The sequence below is a fragment of the Chinchilla lanigera genome, unplaced genomic scaffold, assembly GCF_000276665.1.
Source record: "Chinchilla lanigera isolate Chin_1 unplaced genomic scaffold, ChiLan1.0 scaffold00010, whole genome shotgun sequence".
NCBI classification, from domain to species: Eukaryota; Metazoa; Chordata; class Mammalia; order Rodentia; family Chinchillidae; genus Chinchilla; species Chinchilla lanigera.
In genome coordinates this window covers 8,275,103-8,277,518 of record NW_004955411.1, presented here as the reverse complement: position 1 = coordinate 8,277,518, position 2,416 = coordinate 8,275,103, and the positions used below count along the sequence as shown (strand labels likewise).

General features: G+C 36.5%; 1 protein-coding gene across 1 annotated transcript in view; it reads right to left on the bottom strand.

Moving 5' to 3' along the window:
- Window positions 1-2,416, bottom strand: part of LOC102014224 (serotriflin-like) — a 7,257-nt gene that overhangs the window by 1,965 nt on the left and 2,876 nt on the right. The window contains exons 3-4 of the mRNA XM_005377929.1: window positions 1,628-1,773; window positions 664-758 (exon numbers count right to left, since the gene is read on the bottom strand). Coding sequence (XP_005377986.1) covers window positions 664-758; window positions 1,628-1,773 — 241 coding nt within the window. The remainder of the gene's footprint in view (window positions 1-663; window positions 759-1,627; window positions 1,774-2,416) is intronic.

The following is a 2,416-nucleotide window of genomic DNA, read 5'->3' as shown; positions in this document are numbered from 1 at the left end:
ATACACAGAAGATTGGAGTTAATGCTTCAATAGCTCTTTTGTTCTTTCTTTCTTTTTGAGGCAGGGTTTTCTTATGTTGCCCAGGCTGGCCTCAACTTCAGAATCATCCTGCCTCAGTCTCCTGAATGCTTGGATTCCTGGCACCGCCATGCCTGCTACACAGTAGACAAAGGGCCCTGGAACCCGGATGACCAGATTGTAGTGCGATTCTTATGTTTTTATTTCTTTGTTAGAAGCATTTTTTTTTTCTATTGAGAATCAATTACTGTGCCATGAGCTATGCTTGACACATAACATAATCTATGATGTTTAGTCCTCACAAAAACCCCTGAAAGAAAATCGGTGCCCTTGCTACTTTGCAGATAAGTGAGAAGCACATCTGAGTGATTTCTTGGTGAACTGAATACCACACAGCAAATAAACAACGAAGCTAATGCTGTCCTGAGTCTGTGGTCTACAGAGCCGAGCTCTCCCCGCCACGGCTTTGTCACTCTTCAGGACACAGCGCTTCCCCTTTCCTGTCTTTCTCTGGGCTTCGTATTCTTTCTGAAGCCTGTGTGAAGTTACCCTAGAACTCCAGGAGACCTAAAAAGGTTGGATCCTAGTCTAAGTTCAGGTTTCTTGGCCCACCATGGCCTGAAGCAGTCCCCATGCTGTACTCACGCAGGGCAGTAATGGCAAACGTAGAAATATTTGTACTTCCGGTGAGGACAGTGAGCTACTGCACAGCCAAGCTGGTGGGAAGACGCCCAGACAAGCTGCAAGGAGAAAGTGTAAAATAAAATCACTTAAATTAAATGTATAGTTTTCACACTTATGTGGCTTTTTGGTTATTTGCTAATTAAAAGTTATCAATGGCAGCAATTTAAAAAACTGAAAAATATTGGCTTCATATTTTTAAGATTTCTATCTAAACTTGATGAAAATTCCTTTTAAAAATTATTTCCAGTTATAGGGCTTCATTTAAAGTTAAAGGCTGCTTTACACATTTATGTTACATTTGTTAAAGTAGTGCATCATTTGTAGAATTCATAAAGATGTAACAGGGGCATATTGGACATAAACAAAAGGAACCCAAGCACAATACAATTTTTGAAGGGAAGAAAAGAGGAAATTTTGTTGACCTTGTGTTTTTTGTGCATATGTCCATTTTCATAAGTTTTAAGTTTAGCTAAAAATGCAAAAATATCAATAATGTAAAAAATAATGTATGTATAAAATCATACTGTTTCTTATTGGTTTCTTTTTAAAAAAGTTTTACATTTGTTTTCTTTAACATTTTATCCTGTGACTGACCCAGAGAAAGTATCTGTAGGCTTTCTTTTGCTTAAACATGGTTAAGTGTTTTTAAAATTATAATTAATCTATTACTTTAATCTATTTCTTTATCCAAGAGCAGTTACCAGAATCTATTGTGATAAATCCAGAGTGACAAGGCCTGGTTGGTGTGGGTGAATACACAAGAAATAATAGAATGTACTTGTATCTATGAATGAGTAAAATATGCTTCATAATGCAGGGAAGGTTTCCTACATACAACTCAACTCTCATATCTCAGATATGTGCTTGGTATCTCCAGGAATAACAGAGGAAGAGGAAAAATTAAGCTCTTGTCATGTATTTTTACCTGGGTATAATGGCCAGTTTTAGCATTTGCTCGAGTGTCACCTAATCCAAATTCAAAATCTTTAACTTCATCATAGAAAGTTTGAATTACGTGGGACCATGATTTGGGAGCAGTGGACGAAAAGTAATTCTCTCCACAGCCAGCAACTAAACATTAGGAAAGGCAATGAAACAAGAGTTAAACCAGTACTTGGGAAGAATTCTTATTGAAAACTACTAAAATGTTTAATTTTTTGACCAATATGACTTTCCAAAAATGTATCATCATCTTAAACTGACAGATCTAGATCAACTTCTACGACTTTCCCCCGGTAATTGCAATCACTTGTTTCCCACCTCAGTTTATGGATAACTTGTTTCACATGTAACTAAGGATTCATTTTCAGACTGATTGTGTAGTTTAATAAAGTCATAGTCATCATTTTAATAATACTGAAAAATGTTTATTTTCAGTCAATTAAATATTAATATTTTTATATCTTCCCAGGGTACAGCTGAGGGGATAGTTAAAATGTTATGCATAAATATAACTTTTGAACTTTGGCTCCTAAGCTGTGGAAATATAAGGCACATGTGTGGTAGATAGAAAGCAGATCAGATGAAGCTGAAAAGTCTGTATGGGAATATCTAGTGGGAAAACCTTGAAACTCACCTCATGGATGTAAAGTGACAATAGCATGTCTTTGGGGATGAGTAGGCTGAGCAGATCTTAATAAAAATGGTAAGGCAGAGTGGAGTAGAGTGAACAGGTAAAATGGAGCATACTTAGGGCCTTGGAAAGTAGGAAGAT